The sequence below is a fragment of the Gnatocerus cornutus genome, unplaced genomic scaffold, assembly GCF_029298725.1.
Source record: "Gnatocerus cornutus isolate USDA-ARS CGAHR unplaced genomic scaffold, icGnaCorn1.1 ctg00000145.1, whole genome shotgun sequence".
NCBI classification, from domain to species: domain Eukaryota; kingdom Metazoa; phylum Arthropoda; class Insecta; order Coleoptera; family Tenebrionidae; genus Gnatocerus; species Gnatocerus cornutus.
In genome coordinates this window covers 1-24674 of record NW_028275485.1, presented here as the reverse complement: position 1 = coordinate 24674, position 24674 = coordinate 1, and the positions used below count along the sequence as shown (strand labels likewise).

The 24674-nt window shown below is 36.1% G+C and overlaps 1 protein-coding gene across 1 annotated transcript; it reads right to left on the bottom strand.

Moving 5' to 3' along the window:
* Positions 1-2465: 2465 nt before the first annotated feature.
* LOC148165885 (neuropeptide CCHamide-2 receptor-like) lies at positions 2466-24415 on the bottom strand. The gene is made up of 9 exons (XM_088049618.1): positions 24271-24415; positions 9894-10092; positions 8201-8420; positions 5966-6084; positions 5266-5522; positions 4156-4276; positions 3910-4078; positions 3056-3306; positions 2466-2969 (listed from the first exon to the last, which is right to left on the bottom strand). Exons 2-8 carry the CDS (start codon positions 10088-10090, stop codon positions 3133-3135), a joined length of 1257 nt encoding a protein of 418 aa, XP_087905744.1. The 5' UTR covers positions 10091-10092; positions 24271-24415; the 3' UTR covers positions 2466-2969; positions 3056-3132.
* Between the last annotated feature and the right edge of the window lie 259 nt (positions 24416-24674).

The window sequence follows — 24674 nt, the reverse complement described above, 5'->3', positions numbered from 1 at the left end:
GCCATCCTTGATGATAGAAACATTTATGAAACACCCTTGGTCGAAAAAATTATTTTTTCAAATTTTTCAAAACCGAGATAAGACTTGATAAGAATCAAGAATCATCAAGAATCATCGTCTTTCTCGCGCTTTTCTAGATAAGAATCTAGAAAGGCGCGAGAAAGACGATGGCGGAAACCGTTTCAATTTATTTCTTTTAGTTTTGAGAATATAACCACGCGATAACCACGCTCCCTCTTCTTCAAGACACGCCCCTTTTACACCAGAACCCCTCTCTTCTCTAAGACACGCCCCTTTTCTCCAAGATACGCCTTTTTTCCCCAAAACACGAACGACCCGTTTTCTCCCAGACACGTCTTTCTTTTCCAGAACACGCCTTTTTCGCTCCAAACCACGCCCCCCCACTTGTCTAAACACGCCTTCTTCCCTCCAAAACACGCCCTTCTCCTCCAAAACATGCCCCGTTTGTTACAAAACCACGCCTCCTTTCCTTCAAGACACGCCCACTCTTCCCTAAAACACGCCCATTTTGTCACAAAACCACGCCTCCTTTTCTCCTAGACGCCCCCTCTTCTCTAAAACACGCCCCTTTGTCACAAAATCACGCCCACTCTTCCCTAAAACACGCCCATTTTGTCACTAAACCACGCCTCCTTTCCTCCAAGACACGCCCACTCTTCTCTAAAACACGCCCATTTGCCACAAAACCACGCCTCCTTTCCTTCAAGACACGCCCACTCTTCCCTAAAACACGCCCATTTGCCACAAAACCACGCCTCATTTTCTCCTAGGCGCCCCCTCTTCTCTAAAACACGCCCCTTTGTCACAAAATCACGCCTCTTTTCCTAAGACACGCCCATTTTGTCACTAAACCACGCCTCCTTTCCTCCAAGACACGCCCACTCTTCTCTAAAACACGCTCATTTGCCACAAAACCACGCCTCCTTTCCTTCAAGACACGCCCCCTCTTATCTAAAAACACGCCCATTTTGTCGCAAAACCACGCCTCATTTTCTCCTAGGCGCCCCCTCTTCTCTAAAACACGCCCATTTTGTCGCAAAACCACGCCTCCTTTCCTTCAAGACACGCCCACTCTTCCCAAAACACGCCCCTTTTGTCACTAAACCACGCCTCCTTCCCTCCAAGACGCCCCCTCTTTCCTAAACACGCCTCTTTTGTCGCTAAACCACGCCTCCTTTTCTCCTAGACGCCCCCTCTTCTCTAAAACACGCCCCTTTGTCACAAAACCACGCCTTTTCGCTCCAAACCACGCCCCTCTTCCCAAAACACGCCCCTTTTTGTCACTAAACCACGCCTCCTTCCCTCCAAGACGCGTCCCCTCTTTCCTAAACACGTCTCTTTTGTCGCTAAACCACGCCTCCTTTTCTCCTAGACGCCCCCTCTTCTCTAAAACACGCCCCTTTGTCACAAAACCACGCCTTTTCGCTCCAAACCACGCCCCTCTTCCCAAAACACGCCCCTTTTTGTCACTAAACCACGCCTCCTTCCCTCCAAGACGCGTCCCCTCTTTCCTAAAGCACGCCTCTTTTGTCGCTAAACCACGCCCCTTTTCTCCAAGGCACGCCCCTTTTCTCTAGACACGCCCATTTGGTCACAAAACCACGCCTCCTTTTCTCCTAGACGCGCCCACTCTTCTCTAAAACACGCCCCTTTGTCACAAAACCACGCCTCTCATTCCAAAAAATCAAGCCCCTTTTTCACTAAGACATGCTCTATTGCTTCAAAACCACGCCCTTCTGTCTCCAAGCCACGCCCTCTTTTCTCAAAAAGAACTCCGCCCTTTTCCTCCAAAACACGCTTTTCCTCTATACCACGTCCCCGCTTGTCCAAAACACGCCTCCTTTCCTCCAAGACACGCCCCCTTCCCTAAAACACCTACCTTTTGTCACAAAACCAATCCTCCTATTAAAAAAAAATCACGCCCCTTTTTCTTTAAAACTCGCCCTATTGCTTTAAAACAACGCCCTCCTTTCTCCAAGACACGCCTCTTCTTCTTTAAGACACACCCTATTGTTTCAAAACCACGCCCTTTTGTCTTTTCTTACTTTGCTCTGTGATTGAGGTTAACTACAAATGTCAGTTGAAAAATCTAAACATTTATAATGAGCGGCAAATTTCTTTGACATTTCATAGCCACCCTTGATGCTAGAAACATTTATAAACACCTTGGAGTAAGATATGGATAACGTGAACCGTCAATCGTTTGTTTTTGAGCTATTGTCATTAATTAGTTTAATTCGTAAATACCCGTCTCTGCCTGAATTAATTGTTCCAATTGCACGTCACCCAACACGTAATCAATTATACAAACAATTTGCGACAGGTTGGAAGCGGGCGTATAATAAAATTCGAGAAAAACTTTGTAGTCTTATATGATCGTCGCGCTCCCAAATTACGTGTGGCATCAAAATTCATTACGTGTGCCCCGGATTGTATTGGTTTTGAATATGAAACTCCAGCGTTGGAAGAGTCACATTTATTAGATTGTTGAGAGACTTTACAAAAAATATACATGTACTTATCTTAAGTAAGATGATTATCAATATGTACACATTACATTGAGAAGAAAATGAGGATGGGACGGTTCACATAATACTGATCCAGGTTGTTCCATAAACATGCGATGAAATCCTCAAATTTTCGAGGTCCACAAAAGATATGTAACTGATATGTGGAACAAAAACTTATCTACTAACACTAAGTGTGAAGCTTTATGCGTTTTCCCCTTGACGTTTGACAACTTGGCGGATAAAGAAAGAAGTAATCAGTGACAGCGTTTTCTCGCATATAAATTGCTACTTTGTCGCAAGAAATAATTGAAAAGAGACCATCAAACGTCAGATAAAAGTCACATCGGGTGATTAATTCTATGATAGAGTCCGGGGAGAAATTTTGGACCCTGCGACTACACGACCAACAGTAAAAAGCTCAAAGTATCACTGGAGACCCTGCAAGGAAAGACTCGTAAAGTCCGGAATCTTCCCGTTTTAATTGCTCGTCTTTGGTTTAACACCTGCAAGGGTGGTTTACTCACCGCATTTACTTTCCTGGGGGTTTTTAAACCGCGCTGGCATCGAACGCCACTTCTTTTCCATTCAACGTCTTCCTTCCTCAGCTACAGAATCCGCCCCTGTCTAGCTGCATTTCCGATCGCAGTATCAAGGAATTTTTCATCCCTATTTCATTTTTATTTGAGGCGTCTAGATTTATCAAGTTCGATTCTTGGATGTTCCGTTTAGCGAGGGTGTTTTTCCGGTAGATGCTCTGGTTCTCGATGGTGGTGCCCTGCAATAAAAGCGCCAGCACGTAAACTAATGATGACTGGGGGCTGTATATTTTTATTAGGGCTGGCATATTGCCACAGAGAAACGTTTATTTTCACCGAAAAGTTACATTTATTTCAACTTTCGGTTTGGGTAAATGAGTTTCGCTGAGGTTAATTTCAGTCTGCATTTTAAGAGGTTTCCAATTTCAACAGTTTCAACTTTGTTTTCTGTTCGGGAAGCTCCGAGGATTTCGCCAAGATTAAATTTAATGCGAGGAGCACATAATATTATGTTTTTCATTATTATATTAAAAAACTTGGCAGTTGCTAGTGGAGCCATCTATTAATCAAATTGACAAGTATCCATTACAGGTACCTAACTTATCTCTTTCAAATCTCTTGTAAATCGGTAAATTCGCTTGATCGCCATTTTCAAAGCACTCTTTCTTATTGCAAAAGTTTCTAGATTTCGCTCTAAATTCTTTACGTTTCAAACGGACAGAAACTCGACGTTGCTATTTAAAAGTGTGCATTTCTTTCTGGTTTTTGAGTGGTTTATTGCAACCCAAATAAAAAACTTGAATAAAAAGTATAGAAACGCGTCGATTTTGTTATTTTCTCACCTGTGTTTGCTTCCTAAAGGTGGAATTAAAGCTCGTTTCGCAATTTCCCGCTTTCGTTGCATTTCGGGGCCATCTAGGATCTTGACAGCACAAATAGCGATTAAAGTGCGCCCGAAAAACGCCACTGACGCAATACAAAGCGATGGGATTGACGCAGGAATTGAGGAAACTGGAACAATCAATAATAAATAGCACAACGACGAGACGCCACTGCATTTCGAATCGTACGAAAATTTCGCAATTCACCTCAGACAAAATCCGATAATCTTAACGGCGTGCCACCAGTCATTGTAATCATCCACAGAATTCGGGTTGAAATGAAACCACACCATGAAGACGTGTTGCGGGAGAAAGCAGATGAAAAACACTGAAAGAAAATGCGCTCTTAATGGAATTTAATAAGTTGTTTTTCAATGACAGCTGATAGTGGAATAAAAGCAGTCGGTAAAAGCGAGCGATAAAATTTAGTGCCATCATAAATTAATATGAGATTAATTTACGATTCGTACAAAATCATTTATTGTTGTTGGAATAAGTGGGTTTATGACAAAGTTGTTTTATTTTGGTACAACGCGAATTAAAAAATGACTCCAATTGAAATAAGCGAGTTTTTGGGGCGGATTTTTATTTTTGAGTCCATAAAAAGGCGGTCATAAAAACATGGAAAATGGGGGGTTCAAAAACTACATAAAATTCTAACAACTTGAGGGCAAATGTAAAAACGTTCGGTATCAGCATTTTACGCAATATTTTTAACACTGATGCTGGTCGATCTACGACTTTATGTCTCTCATTTCGGTTAGGCAAATACTTCCCGGCGCCTCCACCATTTTTACACTCTTTTTTTTATTAAAAATTCGTCAAACTTATTTCCGATTTCCTTTGCTTCGTGTAATGGCTTCATTTCGCCATTATTACCAACATAAATACACCATTTCTACTTTAGTTACGGGATAATGATTCGACGTCAATACAGTGCAGACACCGTAAAACACCGTAATGGCACGAAAAGATCAGACACTCCCAGAACTCGCTTGTTTCCCATCGAACATAAATACGACTGTTATTTCAGGCCACCTTGAAAAAATAAAGACAATTAAAGCAAATGACGCGTGTATCGCAAAATTGAATTATTACACAGTTTGGAAGTTGGTAAATTTGAGATAAGAAAGTTGTTAATTTCAGTTCGCTTCATGATAAGAGAGGAAAGTTGGAGAGAAGTTGTCGTTGATCGCATGTAATTTAGTGGGACGGTTGATTCGTGCAATCGACTAAATTAATAAATTTTATAAAGCAAACAATTTCCATAATTTGCCCTAGGGTTGTTGCAGCAGCGGTTTTTCAATTAACACTTACAAAAAACGAAGATGAGAACCATTCGAGCGACGTGTCTCCTTGCTTTGGCCTGGGCGACACTCTGCGCTCCTCGCACTTCGCCCGGCATATCATTAGCACTCGCATGTAAGCGGATCGCCATCAAGAAGTAAAAACACGTAATTATCACCAATGGAATGATGTAATAAATCAGTGCTTTTAAAGCCACACTGTATTGTTTGTAAGTGTTTTCGTTGGAAATATCCGGGAATGGAGTGCAAATCGCTATCGTTTTGTTCCTGAAACAAAGAAATATTTTTTAGTAATTTCCCCCGAAATAAGGGTGAGGAAACATTGTTTCTCTTATTCCAATTAGTGCGAGTTTAAACCGCGTGAGGTGACATCTGCCTTAACCAGACGCGGAATACAATATTATTGATGGAAGTTGCAATGACACAATGGAGTTTTTAGTCTAGTGGACTCGAAAACTAAGAAAAACAACTCACATGTGGAAGATTTCCCCAGCTGCAATTATCTTAATTATGAAGAACCTCTTGTAAAATATTCACTCGCGTTTTTTGCACTCGCAAAAACAATAATTGAAGATGTAACCTCATCCCCCGGTTCTCAACCCTTATCAAGCCCGGCACGTTACTCGTTTCCGTTAAATTACATCCAATTTCCGGCTATATGGTATAATGTGAACACCTGATTTACGTTTACTTTAACTTAAGTTACTTACGGTACTGTTGTTCCGTTTAAGTAGACTTGTGTCACTCTGGAGCAAACGGCGTCTGGAATTGCCAAAACTGTCGCCAGGAGCCAAATCATTCCTGCGCTGATGACAGTTAATGGTTTGGTCTAAAATCAGGAAACTCATATTTAGTCCAGGCGAAATGAACATGAATTGAATAATTGATTTTGTGTGGACCTTCATTTTATTGTTCTAAACAAATTGTCAAAAGACCCCATCGATAGGTGTGCTGCTAAAAAAGTTACGCCATGGTAAATGTCAAAGAAAAAATTCTTTGCAAAACATTTATTATAAAGATTGTACTTTTTTTGAATTTGCCGCTTTAATAGGTCCATTAAAGTACTCAATTTGGAGTCGTTTATAGGTATCTATAACTCAAAGTAGGAAATTTTGTTTTTTAAGAATTGGCAGAACTAATTAGTCTGGCTGTCACCCGTTTCCTGTCAAGTTCTTGGTCAATTTTACCATTACGAATTTTACGATTCGTGTATCAATGTATCAATATAATTGAATTGTCCTTTGCGGCCAACAATATCTGTACCTAAATATAATAGATGTGAATTACAGGTTGTGAGGTCAGGTTAAAATTCAGAAACTCAATAAATAATCAATAAGTAATTTACTATTTTTTCGTAATTTTGGTAGTTTTACACCAAGGCAATCAAAATTGAATTATAGTTACTAGTTTTGACACGTTTATTAATTGTGCCAAATACCAAAATATTAGAGCAAAAAAAAGCAATTTTAGAAATATTTATTGACAATATAGACCAAAATTTATCTCTTTTTTTCTATTGATTTCCGTATTTTTGACAGTTTTAACGCCAATACAATAAAAACTGGACTATTTACTACTTTTAACATGTTTATTAAAATATTAGAACACGAAAGAGCAAATTTAGAACTCTTAGGAAGATAAAAAAAAGTTAGCATTGTCTAAAAAATTGCGTAACTTTGACAGTTTAAACGCTAAAACAAAAAAATTTGTCCACACTATAATTCACAACACACTTATTAACTTTACCAAATCTCAAAAATTGAAGAGCAAAAAGGAGAAATTTTCGAAATTTTTATTGAGAGGATAAACCAAAATTTTCTTCTATTTATTACAAAATTTCCTAAATTTGGTAATTTGAACGCCAAGATAATCAAAATTAAAGCTGTTATTACTTGAGACACGTTTATTAACTGTGCTAAATGCCAAAATATTAATGCAAGAAAGAACAATTTTAGAAATTTTTGTTCTTCGGAAGAATGAAAAATGGCACTATTTTCTCGAAAATTACGTAACCTCGACAATTTAAACACTTAAATCAATGAAATTTGTCGACGTTATAATTCAAATTTTCCATCAGTTTCTATAAAATTCCGTAACTTTGCTAGTTTTATCGTCAAAACTATTTTTGCTTTTAAGAACTCTAAAGGATTTTACATTGACAAAATGGTTAAAAATTTTAAATATTGGTAATGACCAATTTTATTATTGCTGATTGCTGAAGACAGACATGAAGACTAAAATGAGTGTCCTCAATTATTTCAAATAAACTAGTGAAAAGTAATTGTTTTAATGGTGGTAAGAGTTATAGTTGTAATTTTGCGCGAAAAAATTAAGTTTTATTCTTCAACAGTATGCGGTTCAACTTAACTGAATCTTAGATAAATGAGCCTAAATTGTACGATTTTAATAAAGATATACATAAAATCCAACCTGTTCTTTTGAGGACTTTAAAAAACTAGAAGAAGTTTTTGAAGAAAATAAGTGAAATAAAAAAGAATTAGCACAAGATTAATTTCATAAGTTGCGGGAAAATTTCGTGGGTTAAGTTCACTCAATGCTTTCTCAATGTAAAAAAGGCACTAAATTCAATGTTTCGACTGTGGTGCACAAAAGAATAAAATTCTTGAAATTTTGAAAAATACTTTTATATCTCAAAAATGGTAACTCGTACGAAAAAAATTCCGAGATCTTTTTTGTGGCAAATTTGCTAAGGTACAATTTTCATAATACGTATTTTTGCCATTGGAACCACCAGCGACATAATATTTGCAAATCAAGCAAAACTCTCGAATCTAAACAGCGACTTATTTGCTTTGCCAAGTCAATTACGACAGCTTTACGTTTATCGGCCACTTCGCGAAAGCTCTCTCCTCGCAGCTATAGTTCGGTTTTGCAATAACACCGACGATAAAGGCCGAGTCTAAACTGCACTTTGTTGCACTTACTTGTAGCCTTCTTAGCGGATTGACGATTGCACAATACCTCTCCGCCGATAGCGCAGTTAGAGTAAATACCGACACACCAATGCTGATGTCTCTGGAAGTTTCCGAAACTTTGCACATCACCACGCCCCAGGGCCAAGACTCCAACGTGTAGAGGATGGACGTGAAGGGCACGCACGTGATGATAACCAAGAGGTCGGCCAACGCCAACGAAAAGATGTATCTACAACGAAACATGGCGAGTTTAGCAAAACAAATTAGTCTTTGAACGGAGGTTATTACATGCACGTCAAATCGACCCTTTGTTACTGGCGGCGCCGAGGAAACAAGATTTGCATAAATCTGATGCATACATTAAAATCAACATTGAAACGGACCAACTTCAACAAATTGGCGCTGTTTTCTTAGGTTTTCAATTGGAATTTTATTACAGGTCGACATCTACGAATTAAATTTTAATCCGGGAAACAGGAAAAAATACTGCCAACTCTTTAAATGGAGCTTTAGTGCTACAGGGCTGTAAAATAAAATTCTTTGTTATCGCCACTAATGCAGTAGCCCTGAGAGCATCTCCATTGATTGCGTTATGAAGTTATGAGGTTTATAGGTACTCTAAAGTATTCCTGCACTTTAATTGGGCGAGAATTCGTCGAGGGAACGCTGACCTCCGCTTTTTATGCGAGACCGCAAATAATCTCGTCGAGACTAAAAGCAAAGAGACATTTATAAAGAAATTTCATAACCAAGTTTTTTTCATTATTATAGTTCACAGAGCCGTAATAAAACCCCGTTCTCACTGCCTGTATTCTGTAAATAATTTTCTCGACATTTGAACTTGTAACTTTGAAATACCTCCCCAATAATCAAGAGCGCATTGATGTTAACTTTTCTGAGATAATTATTTCATCAAAACTTTTAATTGCTACAGGTAATTGCACAAAATCAAGTAATCCTCGGCACGAACGTGTCCTCTTAGCGAGTTTTTCATTTCCACTACTCTAAGAGAATTTTAATTACACGCAATCGCCACTTAATTTACGAGCTTTCCTAATCATTTTCGGCCGAGAAAAAGCCGTTTCTGCGGAAGTGTAGAGGGGCCAACACACTTTTTTTTTTAAGTCGCACTGTCAGAATAGTTATTTGTGTACCAAGGCCAAAAAGTGTTTCTTTTTGGGCCGAGCCTTTTTTTAATGGCCGAGGGCAAAATGGCACTTTTTTAGGCGTCATCATTAAATTTACAAGTTAATTAATTTTTATTTATGATTTAGTGATTTAATCATTTTTTATTTTTTTTATTTTCATTTGCAGTTTCGGCATGTGTAGCTTCAAAATTTGTATGAATTGGGTTTGATATGCTATTTGATGTTGTTGTAGCAGCACTGCAAGACATTTACATTTTCAATAATTCAACACGTTTTTGTTGCACTTTACAGCAGTTTGTTGATGGTAATGTCGGTATCTTGATGTAATTTAAAACATTAACGATAGATGGCGCCACCCTAATACGGCCAAAAATGAAAGAAAACGGTCATTTTTCATCCGCATTTGAGACTGAATTCAATTTTTAGTTTAAAAAAGTATGTTACCCCTCTGCGCTTCCGTACGTTTCAACTTGGGTCGTCGGAGCTTGTCATGCGAATTTGGGATGGTTTAAATCGGGCCGCGATAAGGCTTAATGACATGCAAATGGTCTTACGTATTAGGGACGTTCCTCATCGCTCTGTGCCGGAGAAAAATAACGACCAAAGTTCCATTGCCCAGGACGCCGACGACGAAGATGATGAAGAAGACCAGTGGGACTATGTAAGTTTCTGGACGTTGGTCGTACGGCGTGTAGGCTTTGTCCGGGTCGATGGTTGTGAAGTCGTAATCCAGAGAGCTGTTGAGGTCCATGGCTGCGGAAAAAACAAAAGCTCGCAAACTTGCCATCTTAACAAACGCAAAGTTTCTGCAAAAACATCACAAATAATCCAAAAATCCAATGATTTATTACAGTTTAAGCCGTTGCTGAAAAATAATGCTTGATTAATGATCCGTCGCTAATAGAAATTATAATTCACATCGTATTATCTCAAAAATGTACATTTCCGAAGCACATTAAGATTTTAGAGGGTGAAGAATCAAAGCGTTGACGACGTTAAATAAGCCGTGAAAAACAGAAATTGATAGCAAAGACGTAAGCGAGAGCCAATTTCCACACTAAAAGAAAATATTCATGTATTTACAAATCATATTATTCTAATGCTCCACACTCTCGGATTTGCCGTTTTAAAAGCGGGCACATTTTCAACGGCTTTAATCCGAGATTACTTTTAATAAAAAGAGGGCTCTTTATGACCTAGAAAACTTTGTTGGCTGAATTTCTTCCAGAAAGAGAATTGCCAATAAATGATTGCTCATTGGTTTGAATTATTCCAGGATTTGGCTCCAATTACAACGAATTACAGGAACAAAGAAAAATGTTTTTGCCGGAACAGGATCATCGCGATTTTACAGTTCGCAAAAACCGTTGTTTACTGCTATTTGTTTAAATCTGGCCGCAGTAAAAACCAGCGAGGCGCTGTTAAACTGATAAACTTAAATTAAACTTGTCAAAGTTCATAACTAACAATAATTTTATTTTTATGGGCCTTTAGATTTAACTATAAATGACTTCAGTTCAGACTCAGGCCCTTTTTAAGTATAAAATAACATAAAAATGTTAAAATTGGTAAAGATATTCAGATTTTTTTTAACTTCATGAGCAGTTTTACCAACCTATTGCAAATTTTAAAGCCTCTTTGAATATTGTGTATAGGTTGCATTAAACCTAGGCGAAAACCCCCCTTTTAGGTTTACATAGTAGTTCTAATAACTAACTACAACAATTTTTTAAGTATTTCGCAGCTCAAAAAATTAACTTCTCAGGTTTGAAAATTCAGAATTTCAGGTTCATTTTCTTTCAATTTTAGATTACGAATTTTAAAACCTGTTGTTTTTAGGTTGCGTTAAATTAACAGCGGAAAACAGACTTTTAGGTTTTGTAATTATCTAAAAATTTTAAGTTTAAGGTATATTTTTTCCAGTTTTAGGTTTATTCGAACTAAGGAACTAAGAAATTAGGTTACATACTTCATTAACAAGCGTACCAACCTATTGCAAATTTTGAAGCCTTGACAGACGTAGTAAAATTAACAGCGAAAACAGACGTTTAGGTTTAGGAATATTTATAATTTTTCTACATCCTCATAGCACTAAAATGTGGCTGTCAGGCTTCTAAATCCAGGATTTCAATTTAAGGTTTACAGTTTTGGATAAGAAATTGATTTTTCTTAGGCTTTTCTTAAAACTTTTAGGTTTGATAATCATTTCGACTTTCGTATAAAACCTCCATCACTCCGAGTCACTCCGTCTTAGGTTTAGGTTTATTCGAATTGTGTGATTAAATGTCTAGATAAAGACTCAAATTAAACATGTTTAGGTTGCAATAAATGCACAACTTTGTTTAATTTAGGTTACCTTGTAGGTTTAGGAATAACCACGACTTTCGTATAAAACTTGCTTCTGAGTCTCAGTTTTAGATTTAGGATTATTCGAATTGCATAATTAAATGTTTAAATAGATTTAAATTTAATATATTTAGGTTTCAGGCTGTTCTTAGAAACAACTTTTTTTACTTAAGTTATCTTTAGCAAATAAATAAAATTTTCGTATAAAACCTCCTAAATGATAGGCTTAGGTTTAAAATATTTAGGCTTCAGGTTGTTTCTTGGGTGTTTAGGTTAATAAGTGCACAAGAAATTTTTTAAATTGAAGTTGCGCCTCTCTCGGTACACGACAGGGAAACTTGTCTCTTTTTGTGAATCTTCTGGTTGTCCACCTGCCATCAGCGCGTCTAAACTTCCAACAGCTTTTAATTAAACCCGCCAGAAATAAAAGTTGCTGTTAATTTTAAAGTTGCGAGTCAATAAAAATCGCAATAACACTTTTATTAAAGCAAATAAAGCTTGCTTGCACCGATCGAAACATCAATTTGTTTTAAATAAAACCGTCTTTCCACGATCTTTGTTATTAATGTCCCTGAAAAACGGCCCATTGTAGTTTTCGCGCGTTGCACATTTCACCCGCTTTGTTTTTCTTGTTGCGCCATTTAACAGATGCACATGTTCGTGACACGTCCTGGAAAGAATGTCAGATCTCATTATTACAATCTCAAATTCTGGATGGTCAATATTTGGATGCGCTGATCCAGATTTAGAAAACTTGAGCAGGCTCTCAGGATTACACGTCAAACCTCGACCTGAAGCTCTTAATTTTATTAGCTCTCCATAAATTAACATTGTAGAGTCGCAGTGATGCTCATATTTATTGCCGGATTATTATTGGCGGTAATTTCAAATATTAAGGCGCAATAAAAGCTGGAATTACTGGGGACGATGCGGCATTGGATCATAAAAGTTCAACAACTTATTTCAGAAGCTTTTAAGGGATTGTTGCTGTCAACCACCTTTGAAATCATTTGATAATGAAACTTTACTAGAGTTGGGGATTTTTTCGTTCAACTCTTGCCTACACTGACATCCGGTTCGGAACGTGAGACAGCTCGAATTTATAGTTGGCAATGCATCGGATAACTTATTTCATTTCCGCCTAATAACGTGATGGCTAAAATTTAATTTCAACGACGCAAACTTTCAAATTGTTTCCCGTCAAAGAAGACAGCAAAAATGTCGCATATTAAAAAAAGTAAATAAATTCACAGTTAATTTTCTCCACCCCCCAAAGTGCCTTAAAACACTTGGCGATTTAAATTAAATTAGTTGTAAATTTTCGGCAACTTCAAAGTGTTTGTTTGTTCGCTTAGCACAACTGGGGCTTTATTAAGTTTAATTTGCTCCAGTTAATTTGAGCCGCTCGTTTACCTTTCCTCATGTAGAGGTATGAAAAACAAATTAAATCTTTGCGGTTTACTTGAGCGCGTAACTCAAACAATAGCTGCGTTCTTTTTCTACAAATCGCAGATGTATTTTACAACCCCATTATCAGCATTCGACAGGCATTGTGCTCGGGATAATTTTCAAATAAACATTCGGATGGAGAGTTATTGTGTGAGGGTGTGTTCACAATTGTTTAAAGTCAAATTACCTTTGAAAATGGCGCACAAAGTGATCAATGAATGTAGGCACTTTTGACGTAATGTTTGTACGAACAACGTGATAAACACGAGTTTTGATTCTCTCTGAGATTCCTCAATTTAACTATTTAATTAAAAGCGGCAACGATGAATTTTTCATAACTGAGGGTGGTTTTAAAAAAAGTTAATTTCCAGATTAAATTGCTCCCGTTAGTGGTATAGAAATTGGCTGCTGACACGTAATTAACATGTAATCATCGCCGAAAGCAATAACAATGACAAGGATACTTCTGGGAACGGTCTTGGGACGAAAATGGCTTTTTCAAAATGATGAATTATTCAAAAATTGTTGTGGCGAAATACTTGTTGTATTTAAAACTTTAACACTGCAAGAGGAAAAACAGTTTTAGCTTGTTTCGAAGCTGCGAATCCAGCCAACTAAGCCGAGTTTTAAATTCAAAATTCGAAACTTTAATCGCTCATAACTCAGTTATTTCTGGACTGATCTTAACGAATCTTGGCTTTTTAGATTCTGTGGGAGAGATGAGCACCAATACGTTAAGATTGCTTCATAAATAGGCGAGATAGAAACCGAGTCTGAATTTGAGATTGAAAGGCAGCTAACTTCTTTAATGAAAAAACGAAAATTTTGAATTGTAACTCGGTTATTTTTTGACGTACGTGAAACTGCAGCCTTTAAAGTATTTTTAAATGTAAACAGTAATTATTACAATGCAAATACGAACGAAATTACATTACATTGTGTAAAACCGAGCGAATGAAACACCATTTGTGTTTATTTTTCGCTTCTATCTTACATGAAAACATGTTTAATTGCAAATAGAAGAGTCATGGAGGAAACAGGAATTGATTTTGTGGTAACTCGATAGCGTACTCGGAAACTATTAAAAGAAATAGTAGACGCCCACAAAAAGCTTCGAGATGAGCTTTTCATGGAGAGAGTTTTACAATCTTTTTTAGCGGCGTGACGTGACTAGAGAGGAGAATTACAAAGCTTTGTACAACACGTGGGTGACAATTACTGACTCCCGAAAATATTACTACCATATTTACAAAACCGAAATCCCCCAAATCTTAATTGTGTTGTGCGAAAACCTTTTTAAATCACACTCTAGTGCACGTTGATCTTTTACGAGATTGGTTTTTCACACGAACTTGGATACAGCATCAAAATAAAAATAGACGAAACAAGTAATAAGACACGCAAGTGCCACTGAGAAAAACTAGAAAGGAGTTTGGGTCCGGATTAATTTAATCTGATGGCGAAGAGACGGAAAAATAATTGTTCGAAGCGGATCCTCTCATGCAAACACGCCACAATATCTTACGATTTTTCATATTCGCCGCGGCGAGAATCCTCTTGAAACGTTTTACGTATTTACCAAAGTTACTCCATCGACACTTGTGATTTTATTGAATGGTTATATCACTTGAGATGGATGGATCCAGACGCGAGGAAATTAAAATATTTCAACTCGTTTGACGCCGTACGAATGTAAACTAAAAACGTTGAAAAACTAGTCAAAGCTCCGCGAAATTGGGGCGCGCACAAAGTCGTTTGTAGTCTTTATAATTACAACTTTAGATGAGCGCGATATTAACATGTAGAAACTTTGTGTCACTTATTTTCAAACTAATTACCAAATAACGATGTGAGACGGGGTGAACAAAGCGGTGAAAATAATTTCAACTTGACGAAAAAATATAAATCGATCAATTTTAACACCGGCAAAGATAAGAAATGTTTCACGAGGGATTAAGGGATTATAAATTTTCTTTGAAAGGAGTTGTCGCTATGATAATCTCACTGATTGTTGTTGACGCGAGACCCAAATAAACCAAAAGACAAAATTGGTGGATGCGTCGCAGTAAAATTTTATAGCTAATAGATATTTACATAACAAGTACGGAAAGTGACCAATTTCGCACGAGTGTAAAAGTAGATGCACGAGGCGCCAGCCGAGTGCAGATATTACACGAGTGCAAAAATAGTATATTAAAACACCGAGTTTCATAAGGCAATTTTTTAGGCACGAATCCAAGTTTATAAAACGAGCGGCAAAGCCGCGAGTTTTATAATGGATGAGTGCCTAAATGGCCTTATGAACGAGGTTTTTATATTATTTTTCCTAATTTGTTCTTGTAACAGAGCTATTTTCGCTATTTTCCAATTCGTTTTCAGTGCTAGAATATCCATTTCGATACAGAATGTTAGAATAGCTTTGTTTCCATAGCAACTTGGGAATATTTAAGATACAAATTAGGAAAAGACACTTTCCGACGAGTTATGTACACTATTTTTCCTACGACCTTTCATCATCAGGAAGAAACTATAAGTTTCGACAATAGTTCATTTCTTATCTATTCTAAATGCCATTTTTCTACAACCTCATAAAAAAGTGACGAATTTCACATATTTAGATGGTTTATGTTTTTGTACATCCATTTCCAAAAGTAAAAGTCACTAGTGTGATATGAATATATCCTCACAGACCTGTCAAAACTGATTTGTCAAAAACGACCTAACCAACTCATTTTTACCATTATGCATGTTGTTTTAGAGTGAATCGTCTAGATATTTGAGACAAAAATTCAGAAGTTACATTTGTATTTGAAAATAACTGTCAATTTTGACAGGTCTGTGCGGATATATTCATATCACACTAGTGACTTTTACTTTCGGAAATGGATGTACGAAATCATCAACTTTCGGAGTCATTTAACCGTGTAGAAAATGTCACTTTCATATGGGGTCGTAGGAAAAAATCGTTTTTGGCCTCATGAATTGTAAACGTCAAATTAACATTCAATTGACATCTTCGGAAACACTAGATTTACAAGCGCCCTGGACGTTTATAAATTAAAATCACTTTACCATAATGAAGATTAATCAACAAAGTGGAATTTACCTAAATTATTATCTTAATTAAGACAACATTTCTATTTTTAAAGTAATATTAAAACGTTTTTTATACAGCGCCATCTTGTGTACTTTTTGTGCACCAACTACAAAATTGACAGATGATGAAATTTTCAAATGTCAGATGTGACAGTTCTCATGAATTTTGAAAAACCCAATTATTTAAATTAAAATTTTTTGGCCAAAAAGTTTAATACAACTCTTGTGCGTTCTTGTGCTACGCCGTCGTGCTTCAAACTGATTTCGAGCTGTAAAATGTAAGTTACCACACGCGACTGTAAATAACTATTTCAAAGCTTCGAAATTTTGGTCTTCTGGCGACAAGCCGAAATTTCAAACGACTCTAACTCAGTTATTTCTTGACTGACGATGAAAATGATATTTTTAGATTCAGCGCGAAATTCTGCGTTAAATAAGCCCATCCAGCTCAACTTCTGCATTGAAAAAATTAAAATAGGGCAAATAGTTTACGAGGGAATTAAAAAATTTTCATCGATTGTGTCGGAATATTTTTTTGCCCAAAATTGACCATCGAATTTTCGGCTTTTGAGGGCTTTTTCTAAAGTAGAATAAGCCGAGAAAAACGATGTTGTAAACCGTTTCTCAAAATCTTTTTTAGTTTCGGAGATTCAAACTTTGAAATTTATCCAAATCAAAATCAAATTTCTGGACCGATCGTAGCAAATCTTGTATTTTTGGATTCTACGCGAAATTCTGCGTAAAATGAGTACTATTACGTTAATGATAATCTCACTGATTGTTGAGGAGTTATTTTTTTTCAAAACTCAATAAATCCATTTCATAAAATTTTACAAGCTTTTAGAAAAAACGATAATTGTTCAATTTTCTTCAAATTTACTTCAACTATTTTGGCATAAGTAGGTAACAATGTTTAAAATGAGTTTTGAAAAATAACTCCTCTGTTGTTAACGCGAGACCCAAATAAACCAAAAGACAAAAGAAGCCGCAATGCAAAATTGGTGGATGCGCCGCAGTAAAATTTTATAGCCAAATTATAATCTAATTTCTTCCTTTGTCTCCCAAAGCGGTAATTTCCTCAAACGCTTTAATTTTTGCCCCTATAATCCGGACAAGTCGTAAAATATTTCTCTTAATATTATTGTGGCCTTTATAATCCGCACAATGCGAAAAGTAGGCACGAACAGGGTCAATTCCCCCGTTAGTCCAATTGCATTCCATTATTCGGCCACACACAATAACTCCATTCTTTTTACGAGAGAAAACGCATCCGGAGTTTCTTTGGGGGCAATGTAAACTAGTCTAATCCGTATTAACCTCGGATTTATGAAGAATCCGATGGGATTTGTGAAACTGCCCTCAATAAGCTAACATTGCCCTCAGAATTCGATTTTTAAACAATGGTTGCGTGTCACGACAAATGTACAAGCAATTTCGGGTCATTATAGCGAACATTAAGATCTGTGCTTTGTTGATAAGACCACGTTCAATATCAATCAACGGGACGACAGATGGACGGAATTCGCAAAGGCAACGATTTTATTTTAAATGACTCTGTTGGAGAGAATAAAACTGAAGAGGCGACATTTCATTACGCACAATCTCATTTTTAGCACTTTGCGTTATTGAAAGCTGAAAAAAATCCGTTTGTGATCATCTCCAATTTCGTAATAGTCCAGAAGTTGGGCATAGTTGCGAAGAGATTACGGCCCGTTGAGCCAATTCAACTGGGAAATTAATACATGTGATGTTGGAGCGTTCAATTATAACTACAGATCCCACGTGAATAAACATTTGTTTTGGGACAAGATTTTTTCTTCATTTAAAATTTATCGCGATTGCACCCGCCCAGAAACAAATAAATCTTTATTGAAGACGCACTCAAAGCCATGTTTTCCGTTTCGACTAAAGATAACGTTGACAATTTCCCGATTTATATAAATAAATCGTGGAAATATCAGGCAGCAGGAGGAAACGACGAGACGTTTTCTTTAATGTTTACGAATAAATAGGTCTATATCTGCAACAGCTGCTTTGGATTTTGTAGTTTTGCTAAGCTGGAGGAAAAATATTTTTACTACTTCACAAATGACCCGTGTAATCACGGCGCTAAAAGGAATTAAAATTATGCAAATTACTAGGCTCGTTAAAATTCCAACTCGCTTTAATTGTAATTAACAATGAAAAATAACTGCCACTCGTCAAACCTCCATTTGACATGATTTATTAACCGATATTAATATTAAAATCGGAATCTTGTCTTTAATTTCATTGTTTCTATCAAGATCAAATAAAAACTCATCCTCAGTTGGCTTTGTAATTTCAAGTCATGTCTTTGATTTTGCTTCTGTCACTGTCAAACTGGAAATTTTATGAAAATTTAAATGAACGATTTTGACAACGATGCCATATTTGATTCATATTGCAAAAAGTTATTTTGCATTTCAAGACAGTTTTCATCTTATAACCTCAAAATTGGCAGTTGTCAAAGTGGCACGCTGTGGAATTCCAAAGGTAACTGAGGATGAGTTTTTATTTGATCTCTCGATATTTCTAAAGAGCCACAGTGCGTCTATTGATTTTTTGTTTTGAGAAGTATGGAGAGTAATGGGGGCCCCTGTGGGTAATTTTTGAGCGGAATTTATTGATTTGTGGGAGTCTGAACGGGTTGGGAAAACCCTCTGCTATTTACGAAAACAATATTTTGTGTTGGTGCTCGAAACCACCTAATTTATAGGTAAAAGTGAGCTGGATCAACAAAATTGCTCCTTTAAATTTGAACACAAAGACGGCTTGATGGGAAAATTAGAGTTTGTATCTATTTATTATGCTCAATTAGGCGAAATTGGATCATCACGTATTCAGTTTTATTTTCTCGGGATGTAATAGAGAAATTGAGCTCAATTTCCCGGCGAAAAAATTTGCGATAAATTTTTTAGTTTCGTTTTGGCTTTGCGTCATTCTAGTTTGAACTAATCCGTATTTACAAGAGTAATTAATTTTCCATAATTGTATCTAGTGGAACTATCTAAAGCTCCAGCTTAAATCTCTCACTGTATTTACACATTTCCCCAGTTTAGATGTCCTCATCTGTTATTTCATTAAATACTACTTCAGGACGTAGGTATGTGACGTAAAGCTTTTATCCTGACAATTGCAGAAAATAAGCTCGAAAAGAATTGACGGATAGGGTTGTAAAACATCCTCTAAAATATTGATTTCGGCATCAAATAAACCCGACATTACAGTACCTCCAAGCTCATTTTCCAGTTGCAATCCAGGATTTGCAGTATGAAAAAAATTCAATAAAACATCCCCAAATCCAGCGTCTGAATTTAGCAAAGTAAACCCACGTAGAGAAAAATTGGGACGAGTTTGCACCTAAAACGAAAATGCGTGGGGCGAATTTGCAATTAGGGTCATGTTTAAAGAGATTGACATGATCTCCAATCTCGTTTATTGTAATTTCGATCGCAAAATTGGGATTTTATTAAAAAAATGCGTCTTCTGATTTATAGGACGCTCGACGTTGATTGGTTATTTTGGGTTATAAAATAGAGATTTATGGACGATTCGACGTATTGCTGCAAGCTAACGAAGCGTGCACTTGGCTTGTCGATATATTGTGGCATTACAATGCAAAATTTGAAAATGATATAAAATGACAACAACAATTACAGGAATACACGGATAATCAGACGGGAAAGTTTCCAGAACCTCAACGAAGTACCTGAAACTCCCAATTATAGGTACCTGTGTTTCAAAATGATTTTCATCTAGTTACCTTTGGAATGTAATTCCTTTTGTGCCGCTTGCATTGTACTGTGTTTGAACTAGTTCTGTCACCTTGAATTTGACACTTGTCAAACGTCAAAATCGCCAATAAGGAGAGAATTTAGACCACAAACACAAAAATTAGGCAGAATTTGAGTCTATCTTGTCTCTTCAGCGATCCAGTTGGCCTAGATCAGTCTCTACGTAATGATTTTTCAAAATTATTGTGAGGTTATGTAATCAACGTTCCAATCATTATAATTGTTACATAGCAAATCCAAAGTTCTACTTCTTTTGTTTCGTGCGTTTTTGTCATCAACATCCAATGAAATGACTCTACTTTAATTAGCTTAGAAATTCGTCCAATCAACAGTTTTGGACATTGAGCCAATGAATGGAAAGTTACGATCGAGTTGATTGTTTCGTTGCGTTTTTTGTAATAAAAACCATTTGATAAAGATAATGCCAGCCAATCATTGAACTTTTTTTCGGTTTTGTTCTGCATTCTCCATTTTGTTATCAAGAAAGGGTGGATCTTTAAATAAAAATTCATAAAAGTGGTCTCTTTTGCTTTAGAAGTTTGGAATTTATAATCTGAAGGGCATTCCACTTTAGAAATGACTGTTTGGCCCTTTGAACTGTTTAGTTAACTTAGTTGCCAAGTTATTTGCCTTTACAGGCTCGGATTTTAGAATTATTTATTTTTAAGTCTTCAAAATTTTAAAAAATTTTGGGAAAAATGTATATTTGATTGTGTTGGTGTCACTATGGTGAAATTTGAGGAGGTTACTACTCCTAAGTCATTAATTAACTGTGTCAAATTTCAAAATCCTGGTAGAACAGAGTCGGATTTTAGAAATTTTTCTTTTCAGAACGAGGTCACAAATTTTAAAATTCCAAAAAAAATTGTATCTTTAGTTGTGTTTGTGCCACAGCGTACCTCTAAAATCAAATTAAAAAAAAATTGACAATGGCGCCATATATTAGAAAACAACAAAAATTGTGTCAGATTTGACACTTCTCAAGAAGTTAGAGATAGTAACCTTCGCAAATTTCATTGACCTAACCTTAAAACTGCTAAAATTACAAATCCGAATGGAAAATACTGGAAGTTTTTGGCCCGTCTTGAAAATAAAAATTTCTAAAATCCGTCCCTGTTGTTAAAAAAAGTTGGTCTTTGGAATAGACAGTTATCAAGTCAAAATTAGTAATCTTGTCAAATTTTATTGCCCTAGCATTACAATTACCAAAATTACAGGGTCGAATGCAAAATATTGGAAATTTTTGGTCCATTTTTTAAGTAAAAATTTCTAAAATCCATCTCTGTTGTTCAAAAAATTTAAGATTTGGTACAGATGGTCAACAAGTTAGAGATAGTAACCTCTCCAAATTTCATTGAGCTAACATTAAAATTACTAAAATTACAGGTCCGAATATAAAATACTGAAAATTTTTGGTCTATCTTGAAAATAAAAATTTCTAAAATCCGTCCCTGTTGTTAAACAAAATTGATCTGTAGGACAGAGAGTTATCAACTCAAAACTAGCAATGTTGTCAAATTTTATTGCCCTAGCATCAAAATTACTAAAATTACAGGGCCGAATGTGAAATATTGGAAATTTTTGGTCCATTTTTTAAGTAAAAATTTCTAAAATCCATCTCTGTTGTTCAAAAAATTTAAGATTTGGTACAGATGGTCAACAAGTTAGAGATAGTAACCTCTCCAAATTTCATTGAGCTAACATTAAAATTACTAAAATTACAGGTCCGAATGTAAAATAGTGGAAATTTTTGGCCCATCTTGAAAATAAAAATTTCTAAAATCCGTCCCTGTTGTTAAACAAAATTGGTCTTTAAGAAAGAGAGTTTTCAACTCTAAACTAGCAATCATTTACAAATTTTATTGCCCTAGCATCAAAATTGCTAAAACTACAGGGCCGAATGTGAAATATTGGAAATTTTTGGTCCATTTTTTAAGTAAAAATTTCTAAAATCCATCTCTGTTGTTCAAAAAATTTAAGATTTGGTACAGATGGTCAACAAGTTAGAGATAGTAACCTCTCCAAATTTCATTGAGCTAACATTAAAATTACAAAAATTACAGGTCCGAATGTAAAATACTGGAAATTTTTGGCCTGGAAAAACGCATTTATTTTAATTATTAAATGTGTTTCGACCAAAAAACAAGATTTATTAAAAAGAACAAATAAAGAACTCCTGATTCCTACTGTTATCGCCTATTAAATTTCATGGAAATATTTGTTTAACAGTTGTCAGTAGTGTCAACTTTACACGTCGTCCAGAGTTGATTTATTGACAACATCATCGCTCAAACCAACATTTATTATGTCCCCATCGGTCATTCTTGGACAGTTGTAAATAAAATTGATCGGCTTTAGGATGTCGCTAACAATGAGGGTTGGTTAATCTAATAATTCAAAATAAGAGATTAATTCAGGGGCGCAAAATTAGCAATGAAAGAGATTTAAATTTGGCGTGATTACACCTGAGAGACGATCTTAATTAACTAATTATTTAATTAGGGGTTGAGTGATAAGAAAAAGACGATGGAGTTGTCACGAATTTATTGTTAAAGCGTCTAAAGTTTCGTAAAAGAAAGCAGTGTTTATTGCTCATCTACATTTATATTACACGACTCGCTCGGCGAATCACATTTTCAACATGATCGTTATTATGATAATGAAGCAAACTCGTAATTATTATGTCCTATTAATAAAAGAAATTTTGTAGCGTTATTCGGCAAACAAATAGCTACTGAAATCTCATCTGCAAACTTTTTTAATTTCGTTTTTTGAGACGTTTGTTTGAAAACTTGACTTGGCGGTATTGTAAACCAAGTCACGGAAGTTTAAGCTCTCATTTAAAAAGAGTTTGCTTTCCGTAAAATGGTTACTTTAGTTGAAACTACATACTGAAATATTCATCACAAAGGTTTGTTTTATTGGGATTCCTTATGGAAATGTGATTTCATGGTGTTCTATCCGATTGAAATTACATTCCGTCGATTTCTAGGAACATGTCAGAGACGTGGGGTCATTTAAATAGCCTTTTTTCGCTCCGTTTTGAATGCAAACCGAAACAGTCTCTGATTAGATCCTCTCTTCATGTCTTTGTGGAATTTACTCCAATCATCAGGAAAAAATTTCATCACACTTGCAGTGAAAATCATTCCTGTTGCTCTCTTGAAGGACGCTTCAATTTTCCTCTTCATTTCCTCCTGCTTGTGTCACGTGCCAAATTCTTTTTTCAAATGATAAGGGTTCGGAAAAATGTGTAAAATTAGAATAATTTGTTTCCTTTGACGTCAACGCCGTATTTTCCACCACACATAAGCAGTGGAGGAATTAACGGCGGATATTGGCGAGCTTTACAAAGTGACAAGAGGAAATTTGATCGAGTTTTTCGGGATCATTTCTGGGTTAACATACAGAGAACTAATTAAAAAGAGACGACTAGGAAATCGTCGTCCTCTGGGAATTTATTAATGCAACTAGCAACCTTCCTTAAACGATTCTCAAAGTGTTTGTCAAATTGGATTAGATTGTTCAGACACTGTTCTAAGTTGCTGCCATCTCTATAGTTTCGACCCTCCACGGAATAATTCCGAGCAATTAAATTGTTTTGAAAATGCGATTTTTGTTTAACTTGAAAATTCTATTGCAGATATCGTGAGCTAATTTGATTTCGTAAATTGGGAAAGTTCGCCGAGTAAACAAAAAATTCTAACGGTATTTGTTAATGGACATAAAGAGGATTCATGCTTTTAATTGAATTTGTGGCTCAGTATTTTTCGGTTAATTTCGTTTTAAAGTGGATGAGTTCGCCGGGGATTATTTCCAATGGAAAAAACGAGAGCTTCAAGACTGTTTGAATCTTTAAAAAAAGCACCAATTTATTACTGAAATTAGGGGAAAACATCATAACCCTTTTTGCCAACATTGCAGCCCGTAAAACACTTTACAAATTGCGTCGGTATTTAACTAAACCCAAAAGAGTTTTTCTAGTGAAAGGCGTCGCTTTGTATAATTTTCCTCTTTGTTCTGAGTAATACTAATAGTTCTAGCTTTCGTCTGAACAGTCATTCCATTAAAATGTACCTAATCATTTAAATTAACTCTGGCTTTAATTATACAACCCAATCGCGAATAATAATCGAGTTATTCACCGACATGCTTCGCATTTATACTTCCATTAACCAATTATACAACACACCTATCAAACTTTACTAACTCTCGACAAACTTACCGAAAATCACGAACCTTCTTTTCTGATTTTTTCTTGTCAGTTGTTATAAACACGTCCGAAACACATAATTTTCAACATGAATTTTCGTGCTTGCGTCTATATTTATTTCTTTTCACCTATTTCATATTACTTGCGATGTAAACATACTAAATTCTAAAAATATTCATTGACATCGACAGTGTTGGAGATCTGGACTGGTAAGTTCGGAAGACGCGCGGAAACTGACGCGCTTGTTGCAGGATTTCGAGGATTCCATGGCAGGAATATGCGCTAGAAGGTCCAGTGGTGGCTTAATTGCTGCTCAAGAGGTTGAGGTTGGCAAATTAGGACTTTTTCGGGAATTTTGCCCTTTTATGCCCGAATTACATTAATTTGGGGTTCGTGCTGTGGTTTGGTCGATGGCA

Coding starts and splice junctions, on each gene's coding strand:
- LOC148165885 (XM_088049618.1), bottom strand. CDS start 10,090: ATGGACCTCAACAGCTCTCTGGATTACGACTTCACAACCATCGACCCG. Junction 8,421..9,893: donor ATGAGGAACGTCCCTAATAC/GTAAGACCATTT, acceptor GTTTCGTTGTAG/ATACATCTTTTCGTTGGCGT. Junction 3,307..3,909: donor CCTTTAGGAAGCAAACACAG/GTGAGAAAATAA, acceptor CTTTTATTGCAG/GGCACCACCATCGAGAACCA.